The sequence below is a fragment of the Glarea lozoyensis genome (assembly GCF_000409485.1).
Source record: "Glarea lozoyensis ATCC 20868 chromosome Unknown GLAREA9, whole genome shotgun sequence".
NCBI classification, from domain to species: Eukaryota; Fungi; Ascomycota; class Leotiomycetes; order Helotiales; family Helotiaceae; genus Glarea; species Glarea lozoyensis.
This window is the reverse complement of record NW_007361004.1, coordinates 1747007-1765163: the sequence shown is the minus strand read 5'-3', so window position 1 is coordinate 1765163 and position 18157 is coordinate 1747007. Positions and strand designations below refer to the sequence as shown.

The 18157-nt window shown below is 46.5% G+C and overlaps 6 protein-coding genes across 6 annotated transcripts; 4 read left to right on the top strand and 2 right to left on the bottom strand.

The window, feature by feature from the left end:
* Window positions 1-617: 617 nt before the first annotated feature.
* On the bottom strand, window positions 618-2149 carry GLAREA_08527 (FAD/NAD(P)-binding protein; the record flags this gene model as incomplete). Its single annotated transcript, XM_008090571.1, has 4 exons — window positions 618-1290; window positions 1336-1763; window positions 1846-1982; window positions 2074-2149. The coding sequence occupies 4 exons, from the start codon at window positions 2147-2149 to the stop codon at window positions 618-620; spliced, it is 1314 nt and encodes a 437-aa protein (XP_008088762.1).
* Window positions 2150-3603: 1454 nt separating this feature from the next.
* GLAREA_08526 (Six-hairpin glycosidase) lies at window positions 3604-5316 on the top strand (the record flags this gene model as incomplete). Its single annotated transcript, XM_008090570.1, has 1 exon — window positions 3604-5316. The coding sequence occupies one exon, from the start codon at window positions 3604-3606 to the stop codon at window positions 5314-5316; it is 1713 nt and encodes a 570-aa protein (XP_008088761.1).
* Window positions 5317-7314: 1998 nt separating this feature from the next.
* GLAREA_08525 (Metalloproteases (zincins), catalytic) lies at window positions 7315-9558 on the top strand (the record flags this gene model as incomplete). The annotated part of the gene is made up of 3 exons (XM_008090569.1): window positions 7315-8646; window positions 8717-9321; window positions 9387-9558. 3 exons carry the CDS (start codon window positions 7315-7317, stop codon window positions 9556-9558), a joined length of 2109 nt encoding a protein of 702 aa, XP_008088760.1.
* Window positions 9559-11144: 1586 nt separating this feature from the next.
* GLAREA_08524 (RING/U-box) lies at window positions 11145-12494 on the top strand (the record flags this gene model as incomplete). The annotated part of the gene is made up of 1 exon (XM_008090568.1): window positions 11145-12494. One exon carries the CDS (start codon window positions 11145-11147, stop codon window positions 12492-12494), a length of 1350 nt encoding a protein of 449 aa, XP_008088759.1.
* Window positions 12495-13062: 568 nt separating this feature from the next.
* Window positions 13063-14343, bottom strand: GLAREA_08523 (S-adenosyl-L-methionine-dependent methyltransferase; the record flags this gene model as incomplete). Its single annotated transcript, XM_008090567.1, has 5 exons — window positions 13063-13338; window positions 13389-13805; window positions 13861-13946; window positions 13994-14281; window positions 14328-14343. The coding sequence occupies 5 exons, from the start codon at window positions 14341-14343 to the stop codon at window positions 13063-13065; spliced, it is 1083 nt and encodes a 360-aa protein (XP_008088758.1).
* A 664-nt stretch (window positions 14344-15007) lies between these two features.
* Window positions 15008-16310, top strand: GLAREA_08522 (uncharacterized protein; the record flags this gene model as incomplete). Its single annotated transcript, XM_008090566.1, has 3 exons — window positions 15008-15050; window positions 15096-15527; window positions 15574-16310. 3 exons carry the CDS (start codon window positions 15008-15010, stop codon window positions 16308-16310), a joined length of 1212 nt encoding a protein of 403 aa, XP_008088757.1.
* Between the last annotated feature and the right edge of the window lie 1847 nt (window positions 16311-18157).

Genomic DNA, 18157 nt, shown 5'->3' with positions numbered 1-18157 from the left:
GGAATTACGCGAAAACCGAGGACAAGTCATCCGAAAAAATGATGGTCATCGACGTACAGACCATTTGGATGAGATGTGGGGGAGATATTGAGCCGATGTGTCTGTGGGGGCATATCGGCGTGTATGATCCTAAAATTTTTGTGAGTCTGCATTGGTTCTATCTGTGAAACATTCTCTGATTGCGCTTTAGAACGAATCCTACCACACCGGCTCATTGCCGAATGCAGCACAAGCCTATCATACAAACTTTCTGACGGATTCCATTTAGTGATTGTAGTAAGATGAGGATAATAGGACTGTGAGCCTCAACTAATGGCTGCCTCGTCGGTAGTAGAAGCCCCCTTGTGTAGTAGGATATTGTGAGATATTCTGCCAATTTCGAGAGTTTCTTACTATCGATGAATGCGTCTAGGGCTCAGCACATAATCCACTCGTCATTTTCGCATTGATACCGCTATTACCAGCCAGGAATTGCCCAGACTGGTCTCTTAATTTCTCGAGAAATCTTTCACGTAGTATAGCTTGTGAACCCTTCATCCAGCATTTTGGAGAATCTGGATATATATTTTTCTTCTGACGTAGGTTGTGATTATGTACCAATTCTTGCGCCAGAATTATCAAGAAAGGTTCTTCACAACCTCATCAAAGACCTCTTCAGCATGCCTCTCTGCATCGAATTTCAGAATCCAATCCTCGCGGGGAAGTTCAATACTTTTAGGATCTTTCTTTACCTTATCCCAATCAGCTTTATGCCACATATCTCTCGTCGTCTCTCCTATCTTCTGTACAGCTTTTACTCGATCATACCTGATCTCCTGATATGCTCTCACAGCTGCGGCAACATTTTGCTTGCCAGCTCTTTTCAAACACACGGCAAGTGTTACGCCGTCTTCTAAGGCTTGTGTCGCACCTTGCGCGCTCGTTGGCAAGAACGGGTGAGCAGCGTCTCCTAGCAGACATATTCTGCCTTCCTTGCTCACCCACGTGGGTAAAGGATCCCGGTACACCAACTTCCAATCTACGATACTGGGCGTCTTTTCCACTATCCGTTTACACATAGGATCCCATCCTTCTAGCACTTTAAGCACATCTTCAAGTTTTCCCGGAAACGACCAAGATTCATCTATATCGTGTTCGTCTTTGTGCGTTAACACCCAACAGCAATCAGACCCGTTCTTGATGGTGGAAAAGAGAAAATGAACGTCTGGGCCTATCCAGCCGTTAAAGGTATCGCCGTTGGTGCAGAATGGCGCCGTGAGAGGGTCCAAAAGCATGTCTTTGTTCGAATACCTGCAACATCAGTACGTATTATGTCAAGAAGGGCATCAAACCTACCATGCTCGCCAAACAGCATACCCCGAACTCTTCGGTTTATCTTCATACCCCAAAACCAGTGTTCTAGCCTTACTCCTCACCCCATCCGCACCAACAACCACATCACCTCTCACCACCTCCCTCTTTCCCTCATTCTCCACCCCCACACCTCTTACCTCAAACTCCACACCCGCCCCCTCGCCATCCTCGAAATACCTCACCACTCTCCTTCCCAGATGTATCTTGATCCCTAAACTCTCGGCATACCGAAATACGATCTCATGCAGCTCTCCTCTGTGCCCATTAAACGCAGGCGCCTCTTCATTCCGTGGCGCGGCCGCTTGATGACGGACAACTTCGCCGGTATCGTATTTGTGGATTTTGAAACCGTAGGTTTGTAGGTTTATGGATATGGCGCGCATTGAGGCGGATACGCTTCCGTTGTCCCACTGCAATAACCCCATATTAGCTTACTTACTCATATCGAGAGAGGAGTGGTAAGGTAAGGGGTATTGGGGGAAGGAGACAAACACGATGAAATATCCGCCCTCCATTATTCCCGAATGAGATTATGTCACCAAGTGGTTTCAATTCTGGGAATGATTCGTAGATTTCTACGCTGTGGCCTTGTCGGTGCGATTCTATTGCTGCTGTGAGACCGCCAAAACCTAGGCTGTGTTAGCTGTAATGTTCACAAGGTAAGGAATCGGGTTTGAGGGGGTGTTAGGATGAGTTGAGGAGGGAATAAGGGTAGCTTACCAGCTCCTACTACTATAACTTTTATCCCTGATTTTGGCGGGATTGCACCGTCTGCTACTATGGAGATTGGAGCCATTGTGAATTACTTTGACTTCACAGTCCCTCGAAATATAATTTGAGCAAGAAGATTGTCTTTTGTAGAAGTACATCGGAACTCCGAGGTAGTCGGATCATTCTATACAGTGTGTCAGATGTGTACTTGGTATTCTTCCAGGCCAATCATGGGATATGTTTGGCTTCCGGGTGTTTATATCTTGGTGGGGCTGAGGTGATGTGGGGGAGGGACCCCGCAATCTGGGTAGAGGAGGGGGTTTAGAGGGAAAAAATTCAGAGGACGGACTTGGATTGGTAAGTGGCTTGGTTGTGAGGTTTGTGGTGAAATGAGGTGAGGTGATGATTGAGAGTTTGTTTGATTACCAATCGGTGTTTTGGATACTGGGACAATTTTGAAGATGCTGTGGTCTAGTACATGTTATGTAAAACCAACCAGGGGTAAGATTCACAGAAGTTTGTGCCTGTTGGAAATGATCGTTGATTGACTGAGTATCTGTTCTGTTGTTGGCCTATTGGGCTCTACTCATGGCCGTTGCGAAATTTGACGTGACAAAAATTTGGGATTCGGAGGAATCCTGAGTACTTGACGACTTTAAACTTCCCATCATGTGCTGCAGTTTCACATCAATCCAACCGACAAAGGTATGTTTTCGATACTGTGAAGGTATTCGAAGTTTCTTGCACAGGTGTTAGCAACTTATCGTTCCACAGAAGTGTAGAATTCGTTGGTGTAAACGTGACAAGGCATCAACTGAGCTGGATTATTCCAGAGTTCACAGTGGGTGACTTCTGATACAGATTTGTGTCACCTGGTTCCTCTGCGTTCATATATATTGCAACCGCCGAAGAGCTATCAGGTAGCACAGGTTGTAGCGCTTCACGAGGTCTCTAAGCAAGAAGCTGGATCCTGGGGAATAGGGCGGTTGACGCTACCACAAGACAGGATAGCTGTGTATGTATTAACTTGGATGCTAGTACTAGCGTTGTGCAATGGTGTTTCATACTCGATTGCTTGTAATTTCTGTGTGACTTGTGGGATCGTCGAGTCTCTGGTCGAAGGTTGGACAATAGTGTACAGCCATTAGAGCTTAAACATCTGTACCTTTGTACACTCTCATTTTGGAAGTATAGGGAGATATTGTCAAGCATCTATACACTTACTAACTCCTAGCACAATAGTTGGTGTATTATTAGTATGTGTTTCGCAGTCCCAATCAGGCAACTCAACATCGCATACGGTGGCCGAATGACCCCACCATTGAGCCTCTGCCCACCCTTGTCCCCAGCACGAGGCCAACCTTTGTACAACCACAACTATTATCCACCACCAACATCTCTTTGACAACACCTCGTGCGCTCCTTTCATTGTCTCAAATAGGTTCACCACCATGATATATTAGATGTCTTCCATTTTTCCTCCCTGAGTGTTTCTCCTAGCTCGATGCCTAGGACATTTCTCTTATCTCGTTCCTCGCGATGCACTTGCCATTTGCACATCGACTCCTGCTCTTCCTTTTGAGCTTCACGTTTGGCGCATATTCTTCGATCGAAAATGCGGAAATTCATCTTTCACGTCCCTTGCCGGGAGTACAGGAAAATCAGCAATTTATCCCTCAATTGAAACCACCAAAGAACGACGATTTCTCCGACTTCCTGGATGCGCTCGGCGTTCTACAGGACGATTACTTCGCAACATGGCAAGGCATATGGCCTACATCGATAGATTGGACATCTGCAGTCCTGGGCACATATCTTTCAGCGGCATTGACGACGATTTCACGTTCTGCTGGCGATAATGCGAATCTTATCAACAAGTACTTCTCCGAGTTGGTAGCCTCGTATTTTGGACAGGATGCATTCGCACTTCGACAAGAAGCATATGATGATATGCTATGGGTAGTTTTGGGGTGGTTAGAGAGCATCAAATTCATCAATGTGCATTCAGAACTGCATTATTCGAATTCGACATCACCTTGGTACGGCACAATCTGGACTTCAGTATTCGCGCATCGCGCGCGGTTGTTTTGGGATCTGGCATCACAAGGTTGGGATACGTCGTTATGTAATGGTGGAATGGTCTGGTCACCTTATCTCGAGCCTTATAAAAACGCTATCACGAACGAATTGTATATCACGGCCTCGATTTCTATGTATCTTTACTTTCCGGGGGACGACAATCCTTCTCCGTTTTCTTCGCAATCGCTGCCGCGGATGAATACTGCGATGATTCCTCCGGCTCCTCCAAGAGATCCGAAATATCTTGCTGCGGCGGTTGAGGGATATAAGTGGTTAAAGGGAAGCAATATGACTGATTCTGGAGGGTTGTATGTTGATGGGTTTCATATTTCGGGGTGGAGGAAGAATAATACCCAGGATAACAAGCGTTGTGACTCGAGGAATGAAATGGTCTATACGTACAATCAAGGAGTGCTTTTGTCGGGTCAACGAGGACTCTACGAGGCAACAGGTGCCAAGTCTTATCTCGAGGATGGACATGAGTTGGTCGCAGATGTCATTGCCGCTACGGGATGGAACCTTAAAACCGACTCTCTTCTAATGGATCACGAAGACAATTCCATTCTTGGAAAATGGCATGGTCTTGGCCGAAGTGGGATAGTAGAAGAAGCATGTGATGCGCCAGGATACTGCTCTCAAGACGGCCAGACCTTCAAAGGCATTCTCTTCCACCATCTTACCCTATTCTGCGATCCCCTCCCCGACCATCTCGTCCTTCCTGACGATGATGTCGCCGCACAGTCTCTCGAAGAAGTAAGAAAATATCATTCGAAACAATGCGCCAAATACAGCAACTGGATCAAACACAACGCCAGAGCAGCACTTACCACCCGTAACAAGGCTGGGAAGTTTGGTATGTGGTGGGGTGCTCCTGTCGACACAGCTGCTGGTCGGAATATCCCGGCACAGATCCCGGATCAGGCTGTTGATTATAGGAATTTGGGGACGCCGGAGAGTTGGAATGGGAAGCCGTTTGGCGGTGGCAATGAAACGATGGAAGCGAATTCTAGTGGTGGAGTGGAGAAGAGGGGAAACGGAAACATGAAGGGGAGGTCGGAGATGGGGATCATGGATTTGAATGATCGGGGGAGGGGGAGGACGGTGGAGACACAAGGAGGTGGTCTGGCGCTGTTGAGAGCACAGTGGGAGTTGGTTGATGAGGTTGGGGCTTGAGAATGCATAGGGTTAATGGCTAAGGGTGTTTGCATTTTAGAGGGCATAGATGGGGATTCGAATGGGCATTATGTAAGCGAGACTGGTGGGTTTACATTTATCATTAGATGGGAGGATACCTTAATCTTGGGAGTATAGAGATGGCCTCACGGCTTGCGATTGCGAATAGATGGGCATTGGGCTTTTGAATACATATCATTCAGCGGTCCTCGCGCTATTCCCTATGATTGTGATTGGAAGCAGTGATCGCTTAACGAAGAAGTGGTATATACATTTTGTAGCCAGCAGATCCAATCACCTGAACTCAACCAAATCGAGCACACTGATCACAGGATCCTTACACGTCCCCCTTTCCAAATCACCACACGTCTTAAAATTCACCCACCACCGTATCCCATCGCCCTCACCAGAACCCTAACGCCAAACTCCACATTTCCCAAATTCATAAATTCATCACAACAACCATTTGGCATGAGGAGTCTTAGCTCCTATCCACCCAAAACCCATACCCACTAGGTGACGTGTAGTCTAATACATCAGGTACTGCTTCCCAGTTTGATGGTTTTCGGGAGTATAACACTTTTGACTCTGTCCTTGACGTGGTTTTTGATGTTGGGAGAAGGTTTGGCGACGAGGTGGTTTTTGGGGTGGAGGATGAACCCATTTTTCTTGATTCGAAGAGTTGTATTGATTGCGCTATGCTGAGGGGGAGGAAATCCATTTTTGTGATGTGAGGGGGATGGGGTGAGGGTGGTGAGGTGATGAGGTGTTGAGATGCCTTTCAAGAATCAAGTGTTTTGGTGGGTCAACTAATTTCCACCGTGGTATTTTGTGGTGATACGTCTAGATATCAGAGAGTAGACAGGCCACTCGAAAAGCGTTCGGTAGAATTTTTGACTTGAATAGAAGAGCCAAGTGATTGTGTTGATGTGATGCAGTTGTCAAAGTAATCAAGACGCTTAATAATTGTGTATGATATTGATTTAATTAATCTATTTCCCAGAAAAGGCACCTCCTAATATATCCAACCTCCTCATCAACTGTCAGAAAACATCGGAACATATGGCCGATCGGATCCGAGGTAAAGTACGGCCTTAGAAAATGTCCGCGTAATGGCGGAGACTTTTATAAGCAAAGCCATCGAGCCACTATCGATGGTGATTGGAAATCGTCGTATATCGGCGTAAAAACGTCGCGAAAGGGGCGAAGAAATGCTGATATGAAGATGATGATGAATTTAAAGTAACAATCTCGCGCGTAAGAAAGTGATTTAATTGCGTTCAAGTGAAAAGAAGATGTGTTTTCTTCAGCCGTCGTTGGAATTGAATTTAGCGACTCTCGCTTAAATTTAGGGCGATCCGGGCTTCTGGAACACTGGGCAGCTAAATGGTGGGGAATAAGCACTTGGGGTAGACGGACCTTTCAGAAAACAATCGGCAATTAGGCAAATACATGAAGATCGACTGAACATTAAAGTTGCTCCATGTCCCACTTACTTACTCCTTAGTTGTACATCTCCCATTCCCCTCACGTTTCCACTAAGTCTATTGCTGTCGTACAACACCGGACATAATCTCTCGCTTAGAAAGGGGTCGGTCCAACCTCTAGGCCGATCGAACCGTTTAAGGCCGTATCCCACAGCGACGAAGCAATATGTTTCAGCCCACTATCCAACCCCCAATTCGCAGAATATCTAGCCATAGAATCTGTGCACTGAGGCAGGATCCGTAGTCTCTTTACGCCCGTACTAAACTTACAAGCGCAGCACATCTCAGTCACCATGGGACACAGGATCACGAGAACGTCGCCATGTTCGTCCGAGGGAGAACGCGGCGTTGACACAGCTCATCGCATGTGGTGGACGGAGATGAAAACCTGATCTGTTTGTTCGCCGCGTCGTAATTTTATCTCAGCTTTCCCCACAACCCTTAGTCCGGACGTGCCGAGTTCAGCAATAATCGTCGTCGTTTGAACTCTAAAAATCGCTTCAAACTGGCTATGCCAGCCCCCATCTTCCGCACGCCTCCTCAGCTGCCCATCGCGTTTTGCCATACACCTGAAAGTTTATTCCGGATTACCCAGGAAGTGGTTGCTGCATCTAGGAAGAATTTCGATCGAATAGCGCAATTGGGTGAGGATGCGGTGGATTTTGAACGCGGGGTGCTGCCGATTGCGCATCAGGAGAATGAACTCACGAATCATGGATCGCTGACGGGGTTTTATAAGTATGTGGCGCCTGAAAGGGAGCTGAAAGATGCGTCGGTTGCGGCGGATAGGATATGGACTGCTTATGCGAGGGAGGTGACGATGAGGGAGGATTTGTTTAAGATTATTGATGGTGTGTATGTTACTCAGCATGATTTGGATGATGAGTCGAGACATTATTTGGAGAGGAAGAGGACGGGATTGCTGAGGAATGGATTGGGGATTCGACATCGACAGTCGAGGAATTATTTCGAGGTGCTTCAGAATCGGATTGATTCTCTGTCGTTGCAATGTAGTCGTCATATCAGAGAAGATGATAGTGGATTGTGGTTTACCCCAGAGGAACTCGAAGGATTACCGCAAACATCACTTTGGCGACTACGACAAGGCCGAACTGGTACAGAGAACGAGGGCAAATTCTGGTTGTCTTTCAACACTGTGGATTTGAACTTCGCACTAACATATGTGGAAAATCCTGAGATTCGAAAACGCATTTTCATAGGCAGCGAGAACCGGTGTCATAAAAACACACCAATAGTCGAAGAAATCATCTATCTACGAGCAGAAACTGCAGCATTGCTAGGATTTGATCATCACGTGGATTTTATGACAGCAGACAGGATGATGGATTCCAAAAGCATTGAATCTTTCCTCGGAAATCTAAGCTCGCAAGTATCGGCAACGGCGGAGTCAGAAAGATATCTCATGTCCATTCTAAAACGTGCGGATCTCGAGGCTAGAGGGATATGTCACCTCAAAATAGACGAGCGAATCTACCTCTGGGACGAAAAATACTATGCTCGGCTTTTGAAAGAAAATAATCACTATTTCAACGAAGCGCGTCTAGCTGAATACTTCCCCTTGGAAAACACACTTAAAGAACTCTTGAAACTAGTAGAAGAATTCTTTGGTATCGTGTTTGAAGAAATATCGGCCGAATGGGGTGCGATTCTCATGTCCGAAATCAACGAACTGCCATCCTCATTCCTTTGGCACCCAGATGTAAAGGTTTACGCGGTATACAATGAACCAGCAATGAACAACGAGTTCCTAGGATACTTTTACATGGATCTGCTTCGTCGTCCAGGAAAATGCGATCATCCATGCAACGTAACCTTCCAAGCCGTAAGTCCCAAAAATCCACCAAAACCATACTTTCCACCCCCAAATCCAAACACTAAACCAAGACATCTAGGGCTTCACAACTTCCACCGGTCAACCCCACTACCCAAGCACCTGTCTCCTAACCTCCTTCCCCCCACCCACACCCACCCAACCCACGCTATTACGGCACCACAATCTCATCTCCCTAATCCACGAGCTCGGCCACGGAATCCACTACCTCCTCGGCCGCACCGCCTACGCCTCCACCTACGGCACATCCACCTCCAAAGACTTCGTCGAGATCCCCAGCAAGCTCCTCGAGAACTGGGCATGGGAACCAACCATCCTATCTCGACTCTCTCGGCACTACACTTACCTCCCAAGCCCCTCCCCTCCAACGCCGCCTAACTCTCCCCCCACTCCACGACCAGACGAAAAGGCTCCGCCAGAATTATTAAACAAGTTAATCGCATCGCGCAATTTCAACGCCGCGACCGCGACGCAGAAACAACTCCATCTCGCTGTCTTCGACAACATAATCCATTCCCGCCGTATCGCTCCGGGAGATTTGGGGAAGTTGTATAATTCGCTGAGACGCGATATCACGGGACTCATTGGGGTAGAAGAGGGATGTGGGTTTGCACGGTTTGAACATCTTTTTATTGGGTATGATGCTGGGTATTATTGTTATAGTTTGTAAGTTGCGCTTTCTTTTCCTTTGATGTTGTGCGGTTTTTGGGGGTTGCTGATAATGGGTTTAGGGCGAAAAGCTTGGCGACGGAGATTTATGCGCAGAAGTTCGTGCAGGATCCGTTGAATGGGGTGGAGGGGAGACGGTATCGGCGGATGGTGTTGGAGAAGGGGGGAGGTAGGCCTGAGAGGGAGGTTTTGGAGGAGTATTTGGGGAGGAGGTTGAGGTTTGAGGGTGTGTGAATGGGATGAGTTTGGTGGGTTTAGGCGAGTGAAGAGGTCGGTGTGGAGGAGGATATGGAAGATTACTGAAGTAGGGGGTAGGCCAAGAGAAGGTTGACTTTGGGAGAAATAGGGGGATATAACGGATTATTTGACGTATGATCGCAATTTCCATTGTTCATTATGTGATTTCTGACTTAAAATAACCCCTTTACTCGTTAATTCAGTAGTCTCGCCCTACCGACAGATGCGAGATCCACATGGCACCAAAACCAACAACCAAACTACCAACGCTTTATCAGTACCTTGAATCTACTTCAAATAACGCCAACCCACGTAGAACGAAGTGTACGTGACCCGTTAAGGATCTCACAGTCGATATCTTATATTAGCATACCATAAACTATAAATTTTGAATTATAGACGTCTGTCACGTCTCAGAGGCAGATATGCCGATTTATTCCAGCGTTTCAAAACATAACCTCACCCTATGAGTTCCACGAGTGACTAGAAACCATCGCAGGATGTTTCTCTCCTCGGCCATCTCATAAAGTGCCAGACGCATATTTCTCGAGCAATCTATTCATGATAGATAGGATATACTTGAATTGACCTATCAAGATGACGCATTTGTGTTTCGACAGATTTGGATGGCGTATGGGGTGATGTAGAGAATTTGAAATAGGCGGAAACAAAATACGAGCAAAAAGATTACTTAGCCTCATGAGGCGTTGATTAGCGAAAGATCGGGTGTTTTTTTTTCAGTAATATTACGTCTCAAACCTTCACCAATCTCTAATAAGAAAAAAAAGGTTGATATCTACACTATCCAAAAAGATTCTACCTCTCAGCGCTCGCGTGCAAAAAGAAAATCCAAAAATAAGAATAACCCTCAGCGCCTTCTCGACGCTAGCAGATTATGGTCCCATGAGTCCTGTCAGGTAATTAGCTCATGAAGTTTTAACCATAACCAGGCTCGGGGCCACTGGTTGTTATGGGCTGTTCTTATTGGAGGAAAATGGGTCCGTTTTGATATATAAATGGATGATTTGGTTTGGAGTGGGGCTGGGAGAGCCGATGGTAAGCCGGGAAAAGTGAGGGAGTTGGTGAATGGAATTTGGGGGGTTGGTATGAGGATAAGGTTGGTCGAGTGAGGCTGGGAGCTGGCGAAGGTGAGGTCCAGTGAGGAAGCGTGAGTCGGTAGTAAGGCGAGCTTGGAGATGCTGTTTACTTTCTTGTTTTTTGTAATGGGAGTAAACATCAAATCTGGATCTTGATAATCTCACTCGAGAACGCGAGAACTCTGTTTCGTTCGCATTTCCTTGCTTCCAATAAATATCTCGCACGCTTTTTTGTTACTTTTCTACCACTATATATTGCACGAATCGATTTTGTTGTTTCCCAGGCCGTCAAAAGCTTCAAGACCTTCATTTTCAACGATAGATTTTCCACTAGGGCAAAAGTCCGATCAGTGGCTACTGACAGACAGAGATTTTCTTTGCCCGTAAGTTCATCATAGCTTGTGCTGGACTAAATGATTTGCTCATATTTAGCAGGGTCGATATCGATCTTATCTTCTCGCACACGACCCCAGTATTGCTCCAACCATGGCCGTCCAAAGAATCGTTCCCGCTTTTCAAGGTATTGATGATGCCACAGCTGCTCTAATCCTACAACTTCTACTCCAAGACTCGGAAGAGCTCGCTGCAAGTGGTGCTAAGGGTAAAGATCGGGCAGGTACTTCTGCATCGGATTCTGAACTAGCCGTGTTGTTGTATCAGCAAGAATTGAAGAAGAGTGAACAGTTCGTCAATGATCGTCAAGTTGCTGCTCATCTTGATCCGTTGGGTACTATTACATATAATGGGTTGGAGCAGGCTCGACGTATCAAGGCGGCACGTATCCCAGTAACGGCAAATGCTATAGTCAGAGCTCTTATTACAACAGTTGCAAAGGAAGAGAATGATAAGGGTCCAAGTCTTACATTCAGCAGCACGATCGCCAAAGCAGCTGCAAGTTGTCCATCACCAGAAAAGTTGTCTTCGAATGCTTCAAGCTCAGGAAGTTCCACCCAGTCGGACGATACGTTCAAGACTAGCAAAACATCCATCGTATCTCAATCAAACTCCAACTCGGTCAAGAATGCAGAAATCAACCAACAAGTTGCCGAGTCCTCCGCTTGGGCAGCTTCAAGAAACACGAGCAACAAGGGTAAAGAGAAGGTTACAAGATGTTGCGTTTGCTACGAAGACATTCCAACCTACGATGTAGTCGATCTCTCCTGCGAAGACCATTACTGTCGCGATTGCCTTCAACAACTATTCTCCCACTCATTCAAAGACCTAACACTATTCCCCCCACGATGCTGCAAGAACGAACTCACTCCCGAAATCGTCGGACTGCTCCTAACTTCAGATCTCATCCGCGAATTCGAAGAACGAAAACTCGAGTACGATACGACTGATAAGATATACTGCGCCAACTCGACCTGCTCGGCTTTCTTGAAAAAAGAGCATATTGACACCACAAGCAACGCAGCTTTCTGCCCCGCTTGCTGGACAGAAACTTGTACCCTCTGCAAATCTCCCGCTCACGAAGGTCTCTGCCCCGAAGACGAAACAACAAAGATGATCCTCGCCTTAGCAGAGAAAAATCACTGGAAACAATGTTCCTCCTGCAAAGCCATGGTCGAGATCTCTTTCGGATGCAACCACATGAGGTATCCCCCCCTCCCCCTCCTCCTGCCCCTCCAACTCCCCACGTTCCCACTAACAAGCCCAGATGTCGCTGCGGCACCGAATGGTGCTACCCGTGCGGCACTCCCTGGAAACACTGCAAATGCGCGCTCTGGACCGAAAACAACCTTCTCATCCGCGCGACCGCCATTGCGGATCGCGAAGCCCCTATGCCAGGAGTCAGTCGGGACGAGCAGATTAATGCGATCAAGGCGAATTTGAGGGGTCAACATTGCGAGCATGATGTGAATTGGACGTATGAGAAGGGGACGGGTCAGCAGTGTGAGAACTGCGAGGTGCAGATGGAGAGGTTTGTTATGCAGTGTGGGGGGTGTTCGGTGAGGTGGTGTAAGAGGTGTATGAAGAATAGGACGAGGTGAGGGGAGGTGGCTGATGGTGGAGGTTGTGGGAGGAGATTGAGAGGGTACGGTTGAAGGGGAGGTGGTGACGTGGATTTGAATTCTGATTCCTGATCGAGGGCCTGTTATAACAAGTTTGTGAAGAACATGCGAATGAAGACCGGTCAGATGGATAGGGAAAGGAATTGAGCTGTGTATCCACTGAGAAACATGGTTTCAGGTGTTTAAACCCTTTTTAGAAAATGTACAATTCTAGCCAGCTTGTAGCGTTGCCGAATTGAAGAATGTACCCTTCTCATCTAGAAGTAACTGTTAAGAGATCTTATGTAGCACAAAACAATTGCGAAATATTCCGCACCCAATTTCAAAACAGATCTATGCTCTATTCCAACAAGACCTCCAAAATTTTCTTAGTAACATTCCTCAACGGATTAACTCAACCTCCAAACACCCCACACACATGTCACCTCATTCCCATCATTCCCCCAATCATCACGACATATCTCCGACTCTTCCCTAATCAGCAAAAATCCATTGCCTGCCATCAACTCCCAAAACTCCTGCACCATCCTGCTCGTATTCGCATCGCGCTTCGGGACAGCAGCCAAGACCCTTGAACCTTCGTCGACTTTGATGAAATGACGGATTGCGTTGGCGACGAGAGCGGGGTGGTGGGAGTCGTAGAGGGGGTCGGAGACCATGATCAGCTTGAGAACCCGTTAGTGAATAGGCTCAGAAGGGGGGGCATGGGGCTTACTTCGAATTTATCATCATTGTCTGCAACAGTAACTTCAGAATTCTCCAAGTCCGTCCAATCTAGAACACCAGGCGCACAATACCCACCCCTACTCTCTATGATGTTCATATTTTGAAAACAATTATAACCGAGATTTTCTTGTATGATTTCGAGATCTGTGACGATGACATCGGCGCTCCATATGGCTGCTGCCGCGAGACCGAGTAATCCAGTACCAGACCCCAATTCGAGAATTTGAGGCCGCTCTAGCGAATCTCTACGCTTGATTTGTGTGAAGGTCTCGCCGTTTTCGTTTGTAAAATTTACGTAGGTAGGTTCCCGGAGGAGGTGTTGGAAGAGCTCCGTTTTGAGATAGGTGAGCTTTTGAGCGATTGCCCATGCTGTGCCCCAGGTTTTGAAACCAAGAGTATCTCCGGTCTGCACAATGTGTTAGCGCTGCGCGCGGATTCTGATGATGGAGAGATGTGCGTACCAATGGAGGTTCGCGGATTACGAGGTCCATGTCTGGGTGATCCCCATTTGCAGCAATTCTCCACGTTCGAGTAATTTCGCCTTGTGCTTGAACACGATTAGTACTGGATTCATCATTCACACGGTTGACTTACCACTCCTTCCACATCTTTCGGTCATTCTTTGACTAGCTAGATTCCACAAGACCTCTTTCTGTTCCTCAGCCAACAAACCGTGACTTTTCTCGCTCGTTTGATCTTGCAGCCAATCGAAAGCGTTGCTCAGGATCGAGGTGAGGTAACGGGGTATACCTGCTGCATCTTCCTCTGCGAGAGCCGAGATTTCGGACTCCGACCATGTTGACGGAGCAATTGTGAGAGCTTCGAGTGAGTTTACAAGTGTCTCGTAGGATGGCTTTTGGCGGAGGAGAGGGAGATCGAGGGCTGTGAAGTGTAAGCGATGATCTGAGAAACGACAGGAGGTGCATACCGTTTGTGGGAGGCATCTTATCTGCCACTGACGGAAGTATCGTTGATTGTAAGAAATCTAGATATTTTGATAACAGAAAGGAAATGAATTCGGTGCTCTTTCCAAAAGAAATCTGTTTGAAGCTCTATTCGAAGGACAAAACGCTCTTAAATACTAGAAAAGTAACGTCTTCTATTTCTCTAACGCAATAACAGAAATCTTCCCAATCTATCCGTCGTATCTAGCTTCTAATTTAGAAAAGTAATAGTAGAAAACCGGACCAAAAATTGCACGTGATCTAAAATATCGTCGTACAAGTATAGAAATATGAGGTCAAGCCATATTCGCGCTCTTAAAATCTCAATTTTGAGAACAAGAGAGTGAGATTCAGGAATGCTCAATGATGCACTTGCATTGTTGAACATTTCTCACTCGGTCGACATGTCGTTGAAAAAAGTTTACAGAAGGTACTTCGGCTAATGACCCAAATGGGGCTAGTCTTCGCACCCTGACGTATCCACTTTCGGAGCCGGACCTCATGAACGTCCTCCGAACTGCATCGTCGTCGCTTCATCTGTATGTTTTCACGAAGCCACTTGGACGGCTGGACAAACGCTGATGTCCTATGTAAGATTTGAAGAATGCGATATTTGGTGATATTGAATCTAGAGGAGCCTTGATGACCATGAATTGAGTCCACCATGATCAGTGGAATCTTCTTCTCGCGTTTCCTCCCACAGGAGGGTGAGTACTCAACCACCTCCGCTTGACTTTACCTAATAATATCAGGAACGAAAGTAGTCCATCAATCGCCACCTGGCTTCCTAGTCCCTGAACCAGACGTTGAGACTACCCCTCTATTCTCCTTCGAAACGATGCGAGAATACATCATTCCACGCCAAGCGTTTTGCAACCGCTACGTGACCATGATATGTCCGGACAACAAGTACCGTATTCTCGGCCACCCAGTCTGTATCTACGATGAGAAGTATGAGAGGAATGAATTTATGTTCAATTTTGGGATTGTGATTGGTGTGGAGGTGGATAAGACGCCTTATGAAGCCGTTGTGAGGAGGCTGGCGAGTACGTTTACGGAGATGGAGATTCAGAATCAATATCTGAGTCAGGAGAAGACGGAGGGTGGGAGACGAAGTATAGCTGCGTTGCTTGAGATTATTAAGGAGGACTTAAATAATTATAATGAGTGTATGATACCTGTCGGTAAGTACTCTCGGCCGTTCTTAAAGTATTTTACTGATAAGAACAGACGACGCGAACACGATCAACATGAAGTTGTTCCCAATATACACAACCCCCCCACCAATAAAGTCATGGCACGTTCCGATATCGAAAATGAAGTTCGCCTCAATCATTGATGATACATGGGATCTTACCATGGTGCGCATTCTTCCTCACATCGACGGCATCAAAGATGTTCGAAGGATAGCAGCAACATCATCGACATCCCTCCCACTCACCAAACTAGCACTCCAACATCTTCTCTACTACGACAGCATAATTCTTCTGCCATTATTCCTCTTCTCAGCCATCTACGCGCCAACACCTAGCCTACATACCTTCATAACATCCACCCCGATGCAAGATGAATGTGCCAATTATGTCTACATCAATGGCCCGCGCCTCTCAAACTACTATTTATGCCGTCTCTTCACCACTCTCTGCACGTCTCGCACGCTCAAAGAATGGCTCAAACTCCATCTCGATCAAGGGTTTGCAGTTCTCAACTTTGTCGATGTTCGCAGATTCATACAGTTCGGCCTCATCAAGGGTCTGATTTATCGTGTGCATAAATACGCGGTGTCAGCGCAGAAGCTGGCGGATAAAGTGAGCGGGAAAGAGCGGCTAGGAGATAGTTTGAGGGATTATGCGGATGGAACACACTGTTTTGATCAGATTACTGTAGAGAGGAATATGGGTGATGCGAAGATTATGGATGCGTTGAGGAAGTTTCCGAAGGGTGATGTTGAGATTATCTACCGATGAGACTCGTAGAGAGTAGGATATTGCAGCAACCCTGGTTGTTGAGATATGTTGATTGAATAAGGCTCTGATCCCCTTTAATTCCAAGTCTGAATGCTAGTAGTTCCTGAATGTGGACAAATAGTATTGCGACTATTCAGCAAATACTCACATGCACACAGCCAAGCAATGACTGATTTGTTTCATATAATCTACAGCAATCACGAGATTTTGAGTTTTCGAACCTACCTCATTACTCTTTGCCAAATATCAAGGAGGCTGGTGCCTGTGGGGCACAGTCCAGAGGCGGAACAGCGCAAAAGGTGGATCCTAGTCTCTGGTAGCAGACTCTCTGATTCAACTACACCTCGTTCATCTGAACTACAACTCACTGACGTCCTATCCACTTCACCCCATTATTCACCACAACCTTCACCTTTGTCATCCTTCGCGAGCCTGAATCATATGGTTGGTTGCTGTGAATGGGCTCGGCTCACTATTTAAGCGTTTTCTCCCTCGGCCGCGACTCTCCTCGAAACAACATGAGAATGTGATATACAGATTTCATTTGCTGTCTTGTGATGTTTAGTGTTCAGTATGTGAGGTTTTAAATGTCCTTTATTGCATAATTATCGTACCTGTACGCTCGAGATGTCAACCCGACGAAGTTGTCCGGCGCTGGTGAGGTCGTCACCATGTCGCCGGATCGACAAAGGGGTAATGTTCACCTCGAACGATACGGAAAGGCCCGTTCAGGATATCCTCATATTTAGCAGCCGCAAATGAGTTTCTGAATGGTCTCTTTTAGTTGTTGTGGCTTTTGGAATGTGTTCTCACTCGAGTATTATTTAACAGCTCTCGTCCTCACCATCCCTCGAACTACCAGCCTCGAAGCAAACAACAAAGCCGGAGTACATCTTCTTCAAAACAAATCTATCCGGCAACTCTTAATGGTCGATATTCGAGGAGTTATTGATCTCAGTCCGGGATGAAGCATGTGCTAAAACTGATATCGAATAGTTGCTTGGCACTACACCAACCTACAAACGATGTAGCAGTCCGGCTCGGCCCCGCAGCTCACAGGATATGACAGCATCGAAAGAAGTACTAAAACAATCATTGGGGCTAACACTGTCGTGGTGTTGATTCAATTGCACCAGAAAGCTCTAAGCGTTCTTGCCCTGGATTTTGAAAAGGCACAGGATAGGTCATAGAGGGCGTAGCTCTTCACACCATAGAGGCTTTGAAAGATTTGGCAACCAGAATTGGCTTCTCATGTCGGTTGGAGACTCTCAATTTCATGGTGATTAATCTCGTTGATTTGAGGTGACATTAAAGGGTACCGGCGGTGTCCGTTGGCTGGTGTTTACTTGTCAACGAGACTAGTGCCATCCAACTTCGGTCGCTCTTGCACATTCACAGCATCAATCAGATCTCGATGATAGAACCTTGATTGTAGGGCCAAATGTATAGTTGCATCGGAGTTGCTTGGCCCTCTTTGCTTTGACACACCTTCGAAATATTCAACACACCCCGATCTAAAGCAGTTTAAACACTGAATTCTTAACACTCAATCACTACCAAATCAAAACTTCAGAATGGAGCTCTCCATGGCATTCTGCTAAGCAGAGCGGCACTCGGAATCGCGCTGATTCAGCAAGCTCGGCAGGCCTCGAGTCCAAATTTTGGTTATTCCGACGACTTCAGCTTCAATTAATCGCACCACATTTTAATTATTCACCCAGCAAAATTTCGACATTCGGCAGCATTCACACCCGAAATCCCCAGCCCTCTCAATTGAAAAAAGATCGGACGGTCTACAATTTGACGGTTTCGAATTTTTACTCCAGAACTTTTACAACTTTCGATCT